An 18595-nucleotide genomic window follows, 5' to 3' on the forward strand; every position below is an offset into this window, starting at 1 on the left:
TGGTTAAAAGTCTCCTGTGAGTGCGTCTCTCCCCCAGGTCGTTAAAGAGGTTAAAGGCGCAGCTCATTAGCAGGCAGCTCCATATCTGCCAGGCTTGTTCCCTTTGAACTTCCTGGAAACGTTTTGATCCCTGCAGGCAGTGTGCAGGGATTGGCCCGATGCTGCTGGGAGTGTCCCATCTGGCCCCAGGAAGTCAGCATATCTCTGAGCCAAAAGCCATCGTTACTGTAAACTGCGTGATCTTTGCCTTCAGCAAGTCACATTGCTGACAGGATTTGCATACTGAGTCAGTTACTGAGATAATGGTGTTGACTCACAGTGTTCATACAGGCTTAAGCTTTAACCTTAAAGATCCCCTCCACTTTATTCTGTTTATGTCCCCTATAATGTCTGACCTTGACTATACTGACTTGTATCTGTGCAGTTTGTCACGAGAGAGGTGTTTTCACATTCCTTTACTGACAGGAGCGATATCTGAATGCTTAACTCTGAGATTCAGATACAACCTGGGCAGGCTGTATTAGGTATGTCACTAATTCAAAAGTCAATCACTGTCTTACCTTTCCTTGTAACAGCACTGAGTAAGCTTTTGGGAACAGAGGACACTTGTTGAAATATTGAAAATGAAATTCTTTCCCATTCTTGCTTAATATACGACCTCAGTTGCTCAACAGTCTGATGCATCCATTGTCATATTTTGTGCTTCATAATGTGCCACACATTTTCAGTGGGGGACAGGTCTGGACTGCAGGTAGGCCAGTCTAGTACTAGCATTCTTTTACTACAAAGCCACGCTGTTGGAACACGTGCAGAATGTGGCTTGGCGTTGTCTTGCTGGAATAAGCAGGGACGTCCCTGACAAAGACGTCGTCTGGATGGCAGCATATGTTTCTCCAAAACCTGTATGTAACTTTAAGTATTAACAAGGCCTTCACAGATGTGCAAGTTACCCATGATGCCATGGGCACTAACACACCCACATACCATCACAGATGCTGGCTATTGAATTTTGTGCTGGTAACAATCTGGAGGGTCCTGTTCCTCTTTAGCCCAGAGGACACGATGTCCATGATTTCCAAAAAGAATTTTAAATGTGAACTTGTCAGACCACAGCACACTTTTCTATTTTGTGTTAGTCTGTCTCAGACAAGCTCGGGCTTGGAGAAGTAAGCTTTGTTTCCGGTTGTTGTTAACATATGGCTTTTGCCTTGCATAGTAGAGTCTTTAACTTCTGTTTGTAGATGCAGTGATAAACTGTGTGTACCGACAGTAGTTTTCCAAAGTGTTCCTGAACATGCAGTAAAATGCTTTATATAATCACGTCAGTGTTTAATGCATGTCAGCCTAAGGAGTCAAAGGTCACAGGCATTTAATATGCAGTCTCTGAATCTTTTAATAATATTAGATGATGAAATCCATAAATTTGTGCTTTGAGAAATGTTGTTTTTAGACTGTTGAACTGTTCGCCCACAGTTTTTCACAGAGTGACCATCCTAACTTGTGAAAAATTTTGCCTTTAAAAGATGCCCCTTTCATACCCAGTCATGATACTTCTGTTACCAATGATCCTTTTTACGTGATGAATGTTCCAAACAGCCTTCCACAACTTTCCCAGTCTTATGTTGCTCCTGTCCCAACTTTTTTGGGACGTCTTGCAGACATCGAGTGTATCAAGTGTATATTTAGATGCAACAATAAAGTTTATGCAGGGCTCAACAAGGATTGCCCGATTGCCCGGGGCAAGTAAAACTCAAGGTTGGGCATGTAAACTAACAACTCACTTGCCCGATCGGGCAAGTTGCTAAAAATAGTAAAAGTTAATAACTAATTGATAAAATAAATGTATTTTAAAACGTGCTCCTCTGCTCTGATGCAGCGGTCTCTCTGCCTGAAGCCACAGGCACAGCTGTGTAACAATGTCCTGCCCACAGCCCCCATTAATATTATTTTGCGCGACGGACGCTTCATATAATAACATAACAATATACTATTTATGATGTTATGTCATCTTGTCATTTCTGTCTCTACATGGTCACGCGTTAACAATTCTCCTCTGCTCTCTGTATCGTGCACGGCGGAGTTCCGCCACACACACAGGTGAGCACGCTAGAGCGGCTCGGGCCGCATTTTCCTGACCAAACCTGACCCCGAGCCCGGTGCAGTTTGTCAGCTGACAAAGTTATTGAAATGGACAGTGTGTAAATAATCAACAGACTGCTGTTACACACAGACAAACACGCTGCTCGCACAGCAGCTCAGCACGGCACTCATGCTGAGCTTGTGTTGCGTTCAGGCGTTGTCACGTAAATAACAACTTCCAGCACTTAAATAGGTCATAGCACAAAACAGCAGCATGTCAAGTGACTTTTTACTTTTATTATATTCAACACAATTGTATGTTCCTAAATCTTGAGACACCTCATATGTAAGCTAGACAGACATTTCACCTGCTCATTACTGTGCACAAATGTACTGTATGTACTGAAAGAGCCCTTCTGGTGCCAGTAGATACATAGAAACATCCCAGCAGGCTGTGCTTAGCAAGCATACAAAAAAGTTTCACGCATGTGAAAATTATTTTTCATGCGTGTGCTTCACTTCCGCTGCTACAACTCCATCCTAGGGGAAACACTGCTGTGTGCGTTTTGTGCAACAGGTGGATGTGGTAGTCTACTGGTAGAGTAGAGAGAGAGCTAAGTAGCGTTGAAGTAGAGTAGAGCAGGGCAGAGAGATGGAAGCAAAATATATTAAACCTGGTGTTAATACAGCAGAACTGGAGAGAGGGGTGAAAAATAAATAGAGGTGGGCATGGCTCAAGTAGGGCGCAAAATTATAGATGGAGAATGATTGACAAATTTTTCACTTTAAGCCCTGACACTGTCATTTTTGTGTATGAATTAAACTACAATACATGACATATGTTGTTATAATTAATAAATACAGTGTGAATAAAGATTACATAACATAAAAATAACTGCAGTCTTTGTTATTTGATAGCCGCTTAAATTAAACAATTTTTATAGGGCAAGTAAAAACTGACTTCGGGCAAGTAGATCTCTGACCAACTTGCCCGACCGGGCAAGTGAAAAAAAAAACCTTAGCGTTGAACCCTGTTATGAGTTTGAACATTAAACATATTTTCTTTGTACTGTATTTAATTGAATATAAGTCAAAAGGGATTTGCAAATCATTGCATTCTGTTTCTTATTGACATTTTACTCAGCGTATACCACTAATGTGAACACACTAGTATCATAGAAGGTATTATTGAATGTTTCACAACCACTAATGTTTTGTCAGCCACTGCCAGTTACAAGCTAGCAAACACCATAAACACATAAAAGATGCTAACTACACTTATCATTCTAAATCTTCTGCTAGTCCCAGAGTTTGGTGCACAAACAGACTCCTCATCTGAGTCTGGAGTTGACTGAGGCTCAAACATGTATGGTGAATCACTCCAATGTTTCCTGCAGCACTAACGCTAGTCATGTTGATGCCCACTGCTCTTCCACAGGCTACCATAGCATGAGCAGTGGTGGTGGGCAGGATGCAAGGGCTGATCCAGAATTTCTCAATGAGGGGGACAGAGTAGATCTCCTTGAAGCCCCCTTCTTCAGTTATTTTTCCAACTTTTTTGTTGGAAAGCTGTGTTAAACGAAATATTATTGCAACGCGTCTGAATGGGAACTTTAAGACCTCACATTGACACAGGATCACGGTAATATCTTAACAGTCACTTTCCTGCTCAGTGTTACTTTAATGCAGCATGAATTTCGGCATACACATTTGGGCTTATGGGGTGGATGAAGTAACAACAACTGCTCACATATCAAATCTTTTATCAACTTCTTTACATTACAGTGAGTGAGGAGGTGCTGCAGTGCACCCAGAAGGAGGATGCTCTCATAAAAACTCATTTCAGAAGAGTAAAGTGAGGAAGGTTCAGCCTGTGAAAATGAAACTTCGTTTTTCTTCAGCCAACTAATCACGATCAGACAGAAGCTGGCTGTCGTGCCATGTTGATGAGGATGCTTTGCCAAAACAAGAGCAGCATGGTGGAGAAATTAGTTTTTGAATATAGTGAATATTTTTTTCTTTGGAGCAAGTTAAGTGCTGGGATCAGAATCAGTAAAAGCAAAAGGTTGTTCTCAAAAAAATTATCATACTCAGCCGTTATTGGAACATGTTACTTTTCTCTAACACGTTTTTAAAAATATATTTTTGTGTTGAAATGCTCTTGAGCCACTGCTTTGTTTTGACACCACAAAAAAATCTCACTAGTCTTACTCGTGCTTCTCTTTTGTGTCTCTTTGTCCTTCAGTCACGGCGCTGCTGAGGAAGCTGAAGCAACAGTCCAGGGAGACTGTGGAGGACAAGAGGCCCAAGCTGCTGAAAGCCCTGAAAGAGGTAAGCACTCCTCACTCAGTTTTCTGCCCCTGACATCTTGATGCTTCTAATCAGATCGTCTTACTCCTCATTCTGCTCCCATCTCGTCCCTTTTCATGCTCTCTGTCTCCCTAATCACACCAGAGCAAAGACAGGAGGGACACACATGCTGAACGTTAAATGAAACCTTAGTACTTGTGTGGCTGTCTGGTATGACGACACACACACACACACACACACACACACACACACACAAAGGGTGAACGTGTAAAGGCTAACAGACAGACCATTATCCTTCAGAGTTTGTTTAACTTGGCGACATGATGCCACCCACACACACACACACACACACACACACACACTGTAAAGATATAGTTATGTACAGACAGACGTGTATGCTTCTAAGAGCAACCAAACGAGGATCCGTTGTGCTCTGTTGTCTGCTTAACATGAAGTTATGGAGGCCAAACTGTAGGCGTAATCATCTGGCGATTTTAGCTTCCAGGTCAGCTGTGCAGCAACGCCACCCCCACAAGAGAGTCGGGGAGCAAGTTAGCAGATGAGCAGATACAACACCAATTTAAAAGATGCAAAGCAGCTCAAACTCCGTGTGTTTCCACTGCATTTAAAGAGGTTACTATAGCGATGGCTTCAGTGTGTACCACCTAAACATTGTGTTTTGGTGTTTGTGTGCATTGCTTGACACTCAGCCGAGCCTGTGTTTGACGTGACAGGATGTGATCCCTCCTGGATGACGGCAGAGGCAGAGATGAGATTTTTCTGCGTCATCCTCGTCTCTCAGAGATTATATAGCTCTGGGAAACGATGATCTCCCGCCAGTCTGACATCATCACAGACTGCCATATTGAGACCACCAGTGGTGATGAGAGCAATTCATCCCATCTTAGTACCTCTCAGGATAATTAGGCTGTATTGACTTGTGTCAGTCGAGCGTGATTTGTTACGGGTGGACATAAAGGCTCATGTTTACTCAGGTCCGTGTTCTGAAAGGCTTTTGAAAGCCACTTTGATTTGTATTCTGCAATTATGTCCTGTTTGTTTTCTGTAAAATTGATCTAGTCTCTCAAGTTTCATGCACATAAAATGCACCTTTTGCATAGTTTTAGTTGTGATTAAGATTTCTTTGTCTTCATCTGCAGCTTGGAGACTTTTACTTGGAGCTTCACTGGGACTTCCAAAGTTGGGGTGAGTCAAGCAACACCTTCTGCTGTCTTACAATAGTGGAAACATTGTTTCACAGACATTATCCATTCTGGAAATGAACCATGTGTCCTCAGTAAGGGTGTAGTCTGAATCACAAGCAGCAGAGTGTGTTACAGACAGGAAAAAGTGATGGAGTCTGTCTGGTTGGTGAGTGTTTATCCATGCCATAAGGGGACATTGACTGTGGAGTCACCAGTGGCTACAGGCTGAAAATTACACCTCCTGCTGGACATGAACTGACACACCATACTCTTCTGTCAATCTCTCTCTATCTGCTATCTGCTGATGTTACCAACAGAATTTGTTCTCCAGCTGCACTTAATTAATGCATAATTTCACCTGTTAAACTGTTACTAAATGTGGACGAAACAAACAGTGTGACTAAATACCTGCTGGTGCAGCTGCAGCAATATCTGCTTAGTCCGCACAAGTCTGGGTGCAGAGTGTGAGCCAGGGCTGGATTCAGTGTACTCACTGTGTCTGTGTGAATTATTGACAAGGTGGGCAAGATTATGTAATGGTTGCATGATAGTATCTAAATGTAAACTGGTTGCATAACAGTGTGTTTGTAAATGGAAATTGTGTAGAAAGTGAATTATTTGTAGGTTAGAGAGCTGCGAGAAGCATCTGGTGTAAAACCAAGACAGTCTCACAGATCTGTCACGAGGATTTTTTTTTTTGTCACTGCAGTCCTTCACAGAATTATTTTGGACTGTTGCCTCATCAGTTTTAGGAATGATAGAACAGAAGGGGAGTTTCTGTCTTTCGGTTACATCAGAGAGAGCTACATATCTACACGTTATACAGCCCTGTAGTCGGCAGATCTGTATGCTGCTGAGGCTTTTGAAGATAATGATGGTCTTCATTATTGAGTGAGCTTTCTAAATTTAGACGTTGTTTCACACATTCTTACTGTATCTTTTCATGTCGCAGTGCCTTTGCTCTCCAGAATCCTGCCTTCAGACGCCTGTAAGATCTACAAGCAGGGCCTCAACATCAGGCAAGTCCCGTAAACAAATGTGATCGATTTAGATAAACTGTATGGTGTTTGAAGACAAAGAAAGGCAATACTACTTTGTAACAGCAGTATAGAGAAGACCAGAACATCACCTTATGGAAACATGAAATCAAACAGTTATTTTCCCAGAAGTCCTGTCATCGAGGCACTCTGTTACTTTTAAGTCTTACTCATTCATCTGTCATTTTGTGTTCCTCTCCCTCTACCTCCCTATTTTCTCCCCCCTCAACCTAGTTTGGTTAACTAGAGTGTGAAATCAGTGCCCGGCAGTGTGAGGAAGCTGAACAGCAACTTCTGTGTTTCAATTTAAGTCAGAGCCTCGCAGAAGGAGAAGGAGTAATGTGCTGCTGCCGAGCTCACTTACAAAGGGCGTCAGCAGAAATTCGTTACACTCTGACACATGCTGACACAACAGTGACTCTACAGTGGTGATCCACGCTGCTGTGGCCTCATGGGCAAAAAGCTAACACCAGGCGGTCTTTAGGTTCAGCTCCTGCAGCCAGGACATACACACACGTTTGGCTTCCAGTTTTATCACCAGGTTATATGTTAGACAAACCAGGGCTGCCCTTCATCCAGCACACACACAGGTGCTGCTATATTTGGGAATCATAACGTATCTGCTACATCTATTTGAAGAATGAACTCAGCACATAAAAGAGTGTGTTTGTGTCTCTGCCATATCTGTGTGAGTTATCCTTGATGTGGAGCTTGTCATTATTCTCTAAAACTGCTCCTGGCTGTCTAATTTGGTATTCAAAATGCCCTCTTATTATCCTGGAGTTGCACAGAGAGAAAAATAGAGAGGAGGAGAGTGAAGGAAAAAACTGTCACTGCAAGTTCATTTACATTCTAGTGCTACAGTGTGTCAGGCCTGTCATACCTACCCATAGCACCTACTACTTTGTGTCTGGTCCTCACAAGCAGATCAGTTATTCTCTTTGCTGTCACGCCTCATTCCAGGACTACTCGCTTTGACAAAGTAAAAAAATTCTTGAAATGTGCTGTTGGTCTCCCATGGCAATGATTACCATACACATTGTCTGTAAACTCTCAGAGCAAAGGTGTGACATCCCATCACAGTTTTGGGTACAGTTTTGTCGGCGTGTTTGCTAATGTCTGAGCTGTGGCCAAAGTTAAACTCCATGCAGCTCTTTTACTGTCATCCTCCCGTTTCCTTTTCCTTGTTTGGCTGTGTAACCCTTCATGTATCTAAAGTTCCCTCACTGAACCCACTCTCTGTATTTGCATATTTGTGTGTGCAGATTGGACACAACCCTGATAGACTTCACAGACATGAAGTGTCAGCGTGGGGACCTCAGTTTCATCTTCAACGGAAATGCCATCCCCTCTGAGTCTTTTGTTGTGCTTGACAACGAACAGAAAGTCTACCAGCGGATACACCACGAGGTGTGTGAGACACATTCTGACACAAGACTCAAAGAGTGACTTTGCTATTTTCATTACAACCCACATTTACTGCTACAATTAATTATTTTAAATCATCGATTTAACCTGCCAGATATTTTCTAGATTTGTTTTATCTGCAAAATGTCAGAAAACAATGAAAAATTGGCTCCATATTTTCCCAGAGACATATCCAAATATCTTGTTTTGTCCAGCTAACAGTTTAAAGCTTAAAAATGCTCAGTTTGATGACACTTAAGACAAAGAAAAGCAGCAAATGATCACACTCGGGAAGCAACTTCTGCTTGAAAAATGACCCTAACAATTAATTAATTGTCAAATTAATTGTAGATAAATTTTCTGTACATCAGCTAATCATGTAATTGTGTGTTAGCTCCACCACAAACCCAAATTTTCGGTTGAAAAGAACAGCATCCTGGCCATTTTGCCGATGGTAATGTTAGAATAAAGGCTGTTTAAATCAAAATGGTTTGTCCTCTGATGAGCATGAACATTTTCAGGGAATGACACAGCAATGTTCCCTCATATTTTCATATTTCTTGTGAGTGGAAAATTTGACCAGAGGGTGAAACTAGACAAAAGGTCAGGTTGCCAGTATCATTAGCAATCAGCCTGTGGGAAGCATTAATATTCAAACAGCATTATTGCACAATCTGGCCAGTAGTTGTTGAGTGAAAGTGAGAGGAAACAGCAGACATTCTCGTGTTGATGCCTCTGTAGTTTCCTGACACTGTCTCGTATTTACAGGAGTCCGAGATGGAGACAGAGGAGGAAGTGGACATCCTGATGAGCAGCGACGTGTACTCTGCCACACTCTCCACCAAGTCCATCACCTTCTCAAGGGCGCAGACCGGCTGGCTGTTCAGAGAGGACAAGACGGTCAGTGTCTGGTGTTGAAGTTGTGTTGTGATTGTTCTTATCGTGATATTGTTACTCCCACCACCGCAGCTTTTCCAGAGTCAGCTGTGGGCCACAGGGTTTCACCTGGACGTGGAATTTCTGGAATTTTTAGTAGCTCGACCCAGACAGAAAGTTGAGAATTTGATCAGTTCTCTGGGTCGGGCAGGAAAGGTACATAGACATATATCAGAATGTATATTGCAGATTATGTGTGACATAACATCAGTGATGGTTTTCAGCTGGTTTCTTCAAAGGGAACTCAGACTGTTGACCCTTTACAACTTGTTTGATGTGAAAATCTCAAAAGGATGAAATATTTGAAGGTGTGGGAGGTGCTGAATGTGAAAAGCCACAGAACGAGAAAGATATGGATTATTATACTCTCCCTGCTTTACTACTTTACTGTGTATAGTTGGATAGGTGTGGTCTCAACTCTTTTTCTATCATTGTGGGCAAATACATTCCATTCACCATCATGTGTCAATAGCCTGACTTGTAGATGTTACCTCTCTGCATCATCTTGTTATCTCACCCCACAAGCCTTCCCTGTCAGAATACGACTCTTCTTTCAGAACCACAGTTCTGCTATCCATCACCGCACACTCTGACCACTTTCATGATCATATTTCCTGCACTACATCTCCCACACCAGGCAGGGAAGAGAGTAAATAAATCAACCACAGGTGATAGGCTCAGAGTTTAAAAAACAACAGGCAGGGGGCATGAAGGTGGTGGATGAGTTATGTGAGTATTGCTTTCTGCTCTCTCGCTCCTTTGTCCTTTTGACATGTGTTTAAAAGGGAAATTGGTGACTCAGCGGGGGGGACTTATCAAACTGCTTCTCCCACCACCAGGAGCGCGTGGGAAACTTTCTGGCAGATTTCTACTCTGTGAACGGCCTGGTGCTGGAGTCCAGGAAGAGACGAGAGCACCTGAGCGAGGAGGACATCTTGAGGAACAAAGCCATCATGGAGAGCCTGAGCAAAGGAGGGAACCTGATAGAGCAGAACTTTGAGGTGAGTCGGGCTTCAATTGTGGCTGATTGTCACTTGTCATTTCAGCAGAGTGATGGAGGAAGTAGCCTCAACCCAGTGTCCCCGCCATCATCACCCATGATTATTGGGTTTATGGGGCAGCAGGGAGCATCACATTACAAACATCCCATCATAGACTGGTGCTGGAAACTGCATATTGATAACATGACTTTACATGGGAGTAAATATGACTAACATCCACCATGTGACTCTGAACAAAAAAACAGAATCTCCCACACCCACTACTCCCACAGTGCTGTTATGTAGCTGACAGTACAGTCTGTACTACTGAGTGTCCAGTGTCTTATCCAGATCAGGATACTGTAGATTTAAGACTTTTTTTTTAAATATTTTAGAATGTTTACCATTTTGTTTATGTACTTTATTAACGGGACATCATTAGTAGGGCTTTCCCAAATGCCATTTTTGGAGCTTTAAAGCTTTAGTGATAATTACCTGTGAATTTTCAAAGCTTTGACTGGACCCAAGCAGGTTGGGGAAACACATTCATATACGCTAATCAACCACCCAAACTCAACCAGACTTTAGTACGACTTAGCTCTTTCTGTAAGTTATTAATAACTCGTAATGCGGCAGATAAATGTCCGCAATTCGTCTCACCTCCTCCTTTTCCCTGTCAGCCTATTAAATTACTAGAAGTGTGAATCAGTTAGTGTTTCTCAAAGTCTATCTCATGATACTGCCGTGTAATCTTCTGAATTATGTTCACCTCAAAACAAATGAGTGATGCTTTGACCTGCAGGATATTCTAACGTCTTTACTGGGGCCATTCTCACCGTGATTCCCCCGAAAAATAGCCCACTTGAAGCTGACAGAATGAAAGCACTTATCATGTCGTTATGATGTGAATCGTGTGTGGAGGAGGGGAGGGGGACACTTAGCGCTCCATCTCTGCTGTAAATGATTCATTTAAAAACTTTTTATGTTTTACCTAAATCACGTTATTTTAAGAAACTCATTATTCGGCAGTGGACACATTGGAACGCATTGTGGGGATTTTATACCTGCTGAGGACACACACATGCATCCTTGGGATTTCTCTGAGAGACAGACTCAGTCCTCGGTGAAATTCAGAAGGATCCTTGATATTGGAACAGTTATGGGGCCATTATGGTAGCAAAATAGCTGCAAATGCGTATCTCAATCTGTGTGTGCGTAATCAGATTTGTACATGTGTAAAATAATTTGTAAAAGCGTAATAAAGTTTGTGAATGTGTACAAAAATCTGCAAATGTGTATTTAGAATCTGTGTGTGCGTAATCAGATATGTAAATGTGTAAAAAAAATCTACAAATCTGTATTCAGATTTGCAAGTGTATTGCAATCTGTAAATGTGTACAACGATCTGTAAATCTGTACACAGATCTGCAAATGCGTACAGAGATCTGTAAATGTGTACACAGATCTGCAAATGTGTACAGAGATCTGTAAATCTGTACACAGATCTGCAAATGCGTACAGAGATCTGTAAATATGTAGACAGATTTGTAAATACCTATGTCTTCAGCTTTGACTCAGTCGGGCCTCTCAATTGGCTCTCTTTGTACACGTGATTTTTGCTACTCTTCTGCCGTGTGTGTTACTGGGAGGAAGTACTATAGTGTTCAAAGGTATGTTGGTGATGCAAGACCAACACCTAGATCAACTCAAGAGGAAGACATTATCTCTAGGATGAGATTTGGGCATACTGGTTTAGGCAGTACTTTACTTATTTTAAAGAAACATGCTGATGGTAAATGTAGTGTATGTAACAGTGCAAATATAACTCAACTCAACTCTCAACTCAACTCAACTCTCAACTCAACTTTATTTATAAAGCGCTTTAAAACAACCACAGCTGAAACAAAGTGCTGTACATAGGAGGTCATAAAACAACAAAACAGTGAGATAATAAAAAGCAGTTAAAACAAAAAACAATAAAAACAACAAACAAATAAAAACAGAGCGAGGTCTCATGCTGGGTTAAAAGCCAGTGAGTAAAAGTGGGTTTTAAGGTGGGTTTTAAAAACAGACAGTGAGGAGGCCTGTCTGATGTGCAGAGGTAGATTATTCCACATTTTTGGAGCAGCAACGGAGAATGCACGGTCTCCTCTAAGCGTTCGCTTAGACCTCGGTACCTCAAGGAGCAGCTGATCAGCTGACCTGAGGCACCGGGCAGGGGCGTAGGGGTGAAGAAGCTCAGAGAGGTAGGGCGGGGTGAGGCCATTTAAAGATTTAAAAACAAATAAAAGGATCTTAAAATGAACTCTAAAGTGCACAGGCAGCCGGTGGAGGGAGGCCAGGATGGGTGTAATGTGCTCTCTCATTCGTACTCCAGTTAGCAGACGAGCGGCAGCATTCTGGACTAACTGGAGACGTGCAAGGGAGGACTGGCTAACTCCAAAATAAAGTGCATTACAGTAATCCAGCCGAGATGTAATGAAGGCATGGATTACTGCTTCAAAGTGCTGATGTGCAAGAAAAGGCTTCACCTTCGCAAGCTGCCTGAGGTGAAAGAAACTCGACTTTACAACTGCACTAATTTGACGGTCCAATTTAAAATCACTGTCCATCTTAAAACCCAAGTTAGTAACAGTAGACTTTGCATAAACTGCCAAAGGACCCAGATCAACAGGGGAGGAAACACCGCTGGGGCCAAACACCATCACCTCTGTTTTTTTCTCATTAAAATTTAAAAAGTTTAGGGCCATCCAGGCTTTGATATCTTCAAGACATGACAGCAGGGGTTTGAGGGAAAAGGCATGGCTTTTACTCAGGGGGACATATATCTGGCTGTCATCAGCATAGCAATGAAAAGCAACACCATGCTTTCTGAGGATAGACCCTAGGGGAAGCATATACAGGGAGAAAAGCAGGGGTCCTAAAATTGAACCCTGTGGGACCCCATATAAAAGCGGAGCGGAGGAGGATTCACACGCACCAAGACCAACACACATAGTCCTGTCGGCTAAGTAGGACCTGAACCAGTCCAGGGCGCTACCACCAATGCCCACTAGCTGCTGCAGACGTTTTAACAAAATGTTGTGGTCTACAGTGTCAAAGGCAGCCGTCAAGTCGAGCAGGACAAGAACAACATAGTTGCCACTATCATTTGCCGTTAAAATGTCATTAAAAACTTTTAAAAGGGCAGTTTCCGTGCTATGCAAAGTTTTAAAACCAGACTGAAAAACCTCCACAATATTGTGTTCATCAAGGAAAGTTTTTAGTTGTGCATAGACAATTTTCTCCAGGATTTTAGAAATAAAAGGCAACTTGGAGATGGGCCTGAAATCTGCTAAAACAGTGCTATCTAAGCCAGGCTTCTTCAGCAAAGGTTGTACTACTGCATGTTTGAAGCTTACTGGGACAACACCAGAGGACAGGCTGCTATTTAAGATGGTCAGAACCGACTGCCCTATAGTAGAGAAAACTTCTTTAAAGAAGTGGGGAGGGACCACATCACGAGGGGAACCTGATGGTTTAATATGGGCCACCACATCCTCTAACAGTGACAGAGTCACAGGTTCAAATCTGTTGAACACAGCTGGGCAAGAAACAAAGACAGAGGGGTCAAAGGTGGGTGGAGAAATGAGAGCTCTTGTGGACACAACCTTATCAATGAAAAAGTGCAGAAAACTATTACACACATCAATGGATGTTTCCAAACATACAGGCTGTGGGACATTCAAAACAGAGTCAATTGTTCTGAACAGTACATGAGGGTTCTTACAGTTTTCTGTGATCATGTTTGACAGATACTCTCTTTTGGACTCTTTGACAATATTTTGATAAGAGCACCAGCGGTCCTTTAAAATTTGAAATGAAACCTGCAGCTTGTCCTTCTTCCACCTGCGTTCGGCTCTGCGACATTCCCGTCTGGCTGCACGGGTTCTGTCATTGAACCAGGGTTCGCGTCTAGCCTTAGACTGCCTGGGTTTTAGAGGAGCCACAGAGTCCATTATAGAAAGGCAGGAGGAGTTAGACCAGGAGCAGAGCTCCTCCGTATCAGCAGAGGCTGAACCAGGGCGGACACAGGCAGCAGAGAAGGCAGCAGAGAAGGCAGCAGAGAAATTACCGGCAGTGAAGGGGTTAAAAGCCCGACAGAGCCTGACAGGAGCGCGGTATTCAGCTGCCGCACAGGAGAGATCAACACTAAATAAAACTGGTGCATGGTCAGAAAACACACAGTCACCGATCTCCAAGTTGGACACAGTCAGATTATAAGAGAAAACCAAGTCTAATGTATGCCCATGCTCGTGTGTGGGACCAGACACACACTGCTTCAAACCAAAAGAGTCCACGACGTTTAAAAAGTCATTCACCATAGGCTTATCAGGACAGCAGACATGGAGATTAAAATCGCCGACAAGAAGGACACGATCATAGTTGGGCATCACTCCGGCAAGGAAGTTTGAAAAGTCACTGATGAACTCTTTATTATATTTTGGGGGTCGGTAAATGACGGCACAGAGCACCGGGTCTGAGCGACCAACCTCGAAAACAGTCAGCTCAAAACTGGAGAAAGATGCAGGACGCTGTTTGCAATTAAAAGTTGCTTTAAAAACAGTCGCCGTTCCTCCACCCAGTGCCCGCGGGGAGTTAAAATAAGAGCAATCGGCCGGTAAAAGTTCAACAAGAGGGCTGCACTCACCAGCGTTGATCCACGTCTCCGTTACACAGAGGAAATCCAAATCACGGGAGTTGAATAACTCCCTCAAGATAAAAGTTTTGTTTGCCAGCGATCTGGCGTTAACCAGGCCAATTCTGGTCGGAGCTGGAGCCTGTGATCCAGCAGATCGCTGCACACGAAGCGGTGTCCTCAGGTTGTGGAGATTAATCCCACGCTGGCGGAGCCGGGCGGGGGGCGGGTAACGCAGCCGGAATAGGCTTACGTCATCCAAGCCGGTGACAGGTACCAGACAGCTGTCAATGGGATCCAGGAAGCGCCGGGGCACTGTGAAGGGATGCGATGATCCCTGTACAGTCCGGGAGTCGTACGAGGAGCGTGCCAGGCAGATCCTTAATTTTACCATCCGACCGCTCCGTTTACCGCGGCGACGAGGATGCCTCCGCCGGGAAGGCAGCGCCGAGGCCCGGCGAAGGTGAGTCGGGATTTCCGACAGGAGCGGGGGTAAAGTTTTCTGTCCACCATGATTAAAGGCACTTAGATCACTGATATTTTGTCGTAAATCCAAAAGGGTCTGGCGATCATATACCAGCAGAGACTCGATCTGAGAAGTGTCAAGGCTTAAAAACACTAAAAACACAGACAAAAGTGGGAGCAACAGACGGCGTGCCTTACACACTGGCGCCATCTTGTTTCCCACACACACACCAGCATAAAGGCTAATGATGTCAAAAATATAAATATAAAAATAAGAGAAGAATAAAATCAAAACAATTTGAGTAAAAATATACACATGATGTGAGAAAAGTATTAATAAAAGGGAAAGCATGTACAAATGAATAGGGGATAGTATGTAGCCTATGATACATGCTATATACAGTACAGCACAATGCTACATGTACTAAACGCTGCATGTTATATACAACACAGTGTTTCTTGGAATCTGATAAACTGTCCAATGCTGTTAAAACACATTCAGACTATTAAAGAAACTCACTTTCAAGCTACATTCTGCAGCTGCACCACAATCCTGCTCACTCACAAATATTAATAATCTCCAATATTAGACTATATGAATTATGTTCCATCAGTGCAACCAATCACATCGATAGAGATCATTATTCATTGATCCTACATGTCTAAAGCTTCACACTGATTTTTATAATTTTAACTGAGATTACACATTTGCAATAAACATTTCAGTGCAGGTGCTGCTCTGACAGACTGACAGCTGTCTGATCCATGTGCACAGAGGCACAGACTTAGGCTATATATATATATATATATATATATATATATATATATATATGTAAAAAATTAGATGGTTCTTCTTACTCCACCATAGCAGGTAGTGTGAATCTCTGAACTGTCTGCACAATTATTATTATTATCAAGTGTCTCCATGTGACCACAACTGAGGGGAAAGTCCAGTGACAGCTTAACTCTAACTGATAGTAGCCTATAGTAAATGCCTTTCCATTTACATGTACATCAGTTTTTTCCCATCTGGCTGTCAACATAGGCCTGTTCATTCATATTTGTATTTTTGATGACAACTTTGATGCAGTGTGACACCTGCTGGTCATTTTTAATAACTACTTTTGGCGTGCTTGCTGTCATGTTGATACTTTTACAGAACAGACTTCACTGTTCACGGTACATCCTGAAGAAAACTTACTATAGAGCTTTCATTTTCATGGTCTATCAGCTGCATATTAACAGGCAATACAATAAAACGCTGTTGCATTATTTCATTGCCTGTCTGTGCATCTGCAGCCTCCGGGTCTGCAGAGACATACTGCTGGCGTAAAGGCCAAGAGGTAACCTTATTTTGAAAGGCACAACCCAAATGTAAGTGACAGAGCACGTTAGCCAATCAGAAGCAAGGGAGCGCTGAGAGCCCGCCCACCAATGAAATGAAATATGAAGTGGTAAATTTGTTTTTTTGCAGTAGGATCAGAAAACAAGGAATTGAGCTGAATTTTGTTTTTTCATTTTTTTTGCCAAAAACAAAAAAACAAAAAAACGACTTGTTTCTGGTTTCTGATTGTGTCAGTTATTCCCAGAAAACAAACGGTTAAAAGGTACCTTGGTCGAGAGTGTGGGTCTGGATAAATTAATATTCACAAAAAAAAAAAACAACAAAAAAAAGCAAACCTCGCCTGAATTTTTCTGGAGGATAGTCTTTATGTTTAAAGGCACACTTTCTGACTCCAGCTCCTGAATGAGTTGCTGTTTCTCCTGGTCAAATTTGGAGCAGTACTCAGTAACATGCTCTACAGTCTCAGCAGTATTACATATACTACATTTACCATCAGCATGTTTCTTTAAAATAAGTAAAGTACTGCCTAAACCAGTATGCCCAAATCTCATCCTAGAGATAATGTCTTCCTCTTGAGTTGATCTAGTTGTTGGTCTTGCATCACCAACATACCTTTGAACACTATAGTACTTCCTCCCAGTGATAGCATTATTCCAGTCACTTTCTGTCCATACAGCAACAAAACAGCGCAGCAAAGTAGTGCCTGTGAGCCTGTGCTCAGGGCAAAACAATCTGAAGGTTGCTGCAGCTTGAGCCTGTCAGCCTGTGCTCAGGGTGAGGCACACTTCGAGTTACAGACACAAATCTTCTCAGGCGTTTGCGGATCTCACACGGCAGAAGAGTAGCAAAAATCACGTGTACAAAGAGAGCCAATTGAGAGGCCCGACTGAGTCAAGCCTGAAGACATAGGTATTTACAAATCTGTCTACATATTTACAGATCTCTGTACGCATTTACAGATCGCAATACACTTGCAAATCTGAATACAGATTTGTAGATTTTTTTACACATTTACATATCTGATTACGCACACACAGATTCTAAATACACATTTGCAGATTTTTGTATGCATTCACAAACTTTATTTCGCTTTTACAAATTATTTTACACATGTACAAATCTGATTACGCACACACAGATTGAGAAACGCATTTGCAGCTATTTTGCTACCATAATGGCCCCATAAACAGTCCTTCGGCAGGGTCTGATGACATAGCATTCTTGAAATTCTGTTTGAGGATCCTTCCTTGACTTTCAGAAACACCTAATGATTGCGCTGAGGACGCTGGCCTTATCCGTGTCTGAGACTTGCCACCTGTTATCAGTTTCCTTCACCAGTTTCCTGGTGAAAAAACAAAACAAAAACCAAAGTATTTGAATACTGATTTGGACGTTGCGTCACCATGGCAACAGTTGAAGCTTCAAAGCATTCTGGTCAGCCCTAATCATCAGGACGTTGTGACTGAAATGGTTCAGGAATTGTGGATACAGAGGGACTAAACTAGGAACTAAAATGTCTCTCGTGTTTGCATTTCAACAGCATCTGAAAAACTGTGAAGAGTAGGCAAATTAGAACGATGACGGGAAAAAAAATATAGCGGTGTTTTTAATGACACGTTTTGAACATTTACACATTATTTTACCAGCCTCACAGACACCACCCTGAACCATCAGAAAGTGCCACTCCCAGAGTCAGAACGAAAGGTCTTACATGTGAAACTAACAGGAGCTAAGTTTAGTCACTGGCTTCTCCGGTGGAAATGCAGGTTTAGTTCCTCAAAAGTTTCTTGGCCCCCCCGTGAACTAAGTGTCTTTCTGTGCTGACAGTTACTTCTGTTATGTTTGAGATAGAACAGGTTCTACAGGTTTGTTGCGGTTATTACAATGAATATATCTCATCTGAATTTCCCCTCCAGTGTATTTTCTTACAGGTTGTTGTTCAGTGATGAAGTCGCATAGCGAGTCAGACGTATCTGGCTTTCGTTTGCCTTCTTTTGGGCCATTTAGATAGTTACAGACATCACGTGTCTTTGTCTTCAGAAAGAAACCTGAAGGTTTTGTCAGTGTGGCTGGACACTCAGAGCAAAGATGCACATTTAAAGTTACTGCTTTCTAGTAAAAATGAGAACCATCTGGAGCATTGCTGTCGATAA

The 18595-nt window shown here is 42.5% G+C and overlaps 1 protein-coding gene across 1 annotated transcript in view; it reads left to right on the forward strand.

The window, feature by feature from the left end:
• ankrd13c (ankyrin repeat domain 13C) overlaps nucleotides 1-18595 on the forward strand; it is a 41628-nt gene that overhangs the window by 19382 nt on the left and 3651 nt on the right. The window contains exons 4-9 of the mRNA XM_033622004.2: nucleotides 4325-4410; nucleotides 5550-5595; nucleotides 6547-6613; nucleotides 7897-8041; nucleotides 8807-8938; nucleotides 9814-9975. Of these exons, the coding sequence (XP_033477895.1) occupies nucleotides 4325-4410; nucleotides 5550-5595; nucleotides 6547-6613; nucleotides 7897-8041; nucleotides 8807-8938; nucleotides 9814-9975 (638 nt within the window). The remainder of the gene's footprint in view (nucleotides 1-4324; nucleotides 4411-5549; nucleotides 5596-6546; nucleotides 6614-7896; nucleotides 8042-8806; nucleotides 8939-9813; nucleotides 9976-18595) is intronic.

This window comes from Epinephelus lanceolatus, chromosome 6 (assembly GCF_041903045.1).
Source record: "Epinephelus lanceolatus isolate andai-2023 chromosome 6, ASM4190304v1, whole genome shotgun sequence".
Classification (NCBI taxonomy): Eukaryota; Metazoa; Chordata; class Actinopteri; order Perciformes; family Serranidae; genus Epinephelus; species Epinephelus lanceolatus.